The 2,500-nt window shown below is 53.8% G+C and overlaps 1 protein-coding gene across 1 annotated transcript in view; it reads right to left on the bottom strand.

The window, feature by feature from the left end:
* LOC117734058 (dedicator of cytokinesis protein 3-like) overlaps positions 1-2,500 on the bottom strand; it is a 48,767-nt gene that overhangs the window by 6 nt on the left and 46,261 nt on the right. Inside the window, exons 50-53 of the mRNA XM_034538122.1 lie at positions 2,426-2,500; positions 1,455-1,577; positions 1,218-1,300; positions 1-838 (exon numbers count right to left, since the gene is read on the bottom strand). The exon at positions 1-838 is cut by the window's left edge and continues 6 nt beyond it; the exon at positions 2,426-2,500 is cut by the window's right edge and continues 126 nt beyond it. Coding sequence (XP_034394013.1) covers positions 230-838; positions 1,218-1,300; positions 1,455-1,577; positions 2,426-2,500 — 890 coding nt within the window. The 3' untranslated portion in view covers positions 1-229. The remainder of the gene's footprint in view (positions 839-1,217; positions 1,301-1,454; positions 1,578-2,425) is intronic.

Raw genomic sequence — 2,500 nt, 5'->3', positions numbered from 1 at the left:
AGTTGATCCGTCTCATTGTCCGCGACACGTTTTCTTTTTAATCATATACCGAGGAGGCCACGCAGAGCCAGTTGTTCCTCGTGCTGGAGATTCCTCGACGTTCCCCTCTTTCCTTTCCCTTCTCGTGCACTGAAATGAGGCTCCTCCCCTCGGTGCAAGTGAAGGGAAGGGAGACGAGGTCGAAAAAGACGAGCTCTAACTGAGATGGATGCCTGGAGCATCCCCCTCGTCACTGGGTCTCCTCGTGCTCCTCGCTGATGCACTGCTCCCAGGGGTGCTTCCCCTGGTCCTCCCGGTGGCCGTGGGGGGAGTGGAAGATCCTGCGGGGCAGCGGGATGGGCTGGAGCGGCAGCTCCTCCTCGGGGATGCAGCCCTCCCTCAGGTAGGGCTTGGGCGGCACGGCCGGAGGCTGAGGCCTGCGGTAAGGGATGTGGTGGGCGCCGTGGGTCAGGGCGTGGTGGTGAGACGGAGGCCCGTGGGAGTGGACGTCCAGCCCCGGGTGGGCGTGGGCGTGAGGGTGCGGGTGGTTGTGCGGGTGCGAGGTGGGGCTGCGGTAGTGGAAGGGGCGGACCGGGTCCACGGACTCGATCTCCGGCCCGCCGTAGTGGATGTGCAGGTACGGGGAGGCCAGGTACTCGTCGGGCGGCGACCACAGGTGACTGGGGAGGGGCTCCAGGGCGTCGTTCCTGATGGGGCCCGGGTCTGGATACTGGCCTCCGAAGTTGCTCTCGCTCAGGGAGGAAACGCCGCTGCTGGCGCTGCCGGACAGCGTGGAGTTACTGCCCCCCAACGCCGACTGGGGACTGGTGGGGGAGCCGGGGATCGGGTGGAGGGGAGACTGGCGAGAGAAAGAGTCAGAGGGTAAAGTGGGTGCATCTCTACTCTGCGCTGCCTTTACATGCGCGTCAGAAATATTGGAATTACAAGTCGCAAATAAAAGAACAACTACTTCATCCTTCTGCCGACTTTGTAGTTAAAACAAACGTGTGTCTGCACTCAATCGTCAGGCTTTTCTCTGGTGTGTGCTCAACAAAGTGACAGTGAGTGAACAAAATGTGTGGCAGTTGACAACTTGGGAGCCGGGAGCTTCTGTGAAAACAGGGTTACCATGACAAAAGACTGAAATAGCATTCGGAAATAGTTTCTTTCTCGAAGCTGAGAGTGAATTGTAAAAAAAAAATACGACAGAGCTGACATTTTTATGACGCATAATGTACCTTTCGAAGCGAGCGGACGGGCAGGGCCGGGGGGGGGTCGCTGTTCTGGTGGTGAAACGCGTCACAGTGCATCAGGAAGTGTCCTGCAAAAGGGAAAATTCACATGGAGGGATTCATTAATTCATACGTTGCTTTAAAAGCTGCAACTGTAAAAGGTCTTAAGAAGCCTCGAAAACTCAGCCTACGTCTCGACCCCATAAAGAAGCAAGTGAGTGTGTAAGTAAAAGGGTGAAGTACCTGGTGGGAAGGACCTGGGGGGGACAGGTGGCATGCTTACACCTCCAGTAGAAGCCGGCATGTAGGACACTTGCTCCCTGTTCTCTCCGTCCAGACTCCAGCTGCTGGCAGCGTTTGGGAACGCTGAAGGGGGGGGCAACAACATGTCAACACCAGGCGGCAACATCCAGGAAAAGTGAAGCAAAGTGTCTTAAACCTGCATTCTCTCTCCTGACCACCAGGGGGCGACTCCTCTGGTTGTATAGAAGTCTATGCTTCATGTGTTAAAGCTGCATTCTCTCTACTGAGCACCAGGGGGCGACTCCTCTGGTTGTATAGAAGTCTATGCTTCATGTGTTAAAGCTGCGTTCTCTCTCCTGGCCACCAGGGGGCGACTCCTCTGGTTGTATAGAAGTCTATGCTTCATGTGTTAAAGCTGCATTCTCTCTCCTGACCACCAGGGGGCGACTCCTCTGGTTGTATAGAAGTCTATGCTTCATGTGTTAAAGCTGCATTCTCTCTCCTGACCACCAGGGGGCGACTCCTCTGGTTGTATAGAAGTCTATGCTTCATGTGTTAAAGCTGCATTATCTCTCCTGACCACCAGGGGGCGACTCCTCTGGTTGTATAGAAGTCTATATAAATGACTCTACTTCTCTTGATTTATTCCCTCAGTAAACATTGTAAACATGAGTTTTTGGTCTCAATCTCTAGTTTCAAGTCTTCTTCAATACAGCGTGATGTTCATTTAGTAAATTATTGCAAAAATACAAGGCCAAAAAGCCAAGGTGGCAAAATGTCAACAGCTAAAAATCAAGATGGTGACAGCTAAAAATCAAGATGGCTACGGCCAATAAGCCAAAACTCGAGGCTTCAAAACTGAAGCCTGCCAGCTAGTGGCCAACGCCCACTCCTTACTAAGTCGATGCCCAACACACACTGCGACACGTCTCATGCATGCGATGCATTTCCTCCCGGTTGTGCTCCGCTACCTTTCTCCGGTAGGTTCATGTGAGGGTCGGCACACGGCTTACAGGGGCTGATTTGCTGAAGTAAGGCACGCTGCA

This window comes from Cyclopterus lumpus, chromosome 7 (genome assembly GCF_009769545.1).
Source record: "Cyclopterus lumpus isolate fCycLum1 chromosome 7, fCycLum1.pri, whole genome shotgun sequence".
Classification (NCBI taxonomy): Eukaryota; Metazoa; Chordata; class Actinopteri; order Perciformes; family Cyclopteridae; genus Cyclopterus; species Cyclopterus lumpus.
This window is presented reverse-complemented; position numbering and strand designations above follow the sequence as displayed.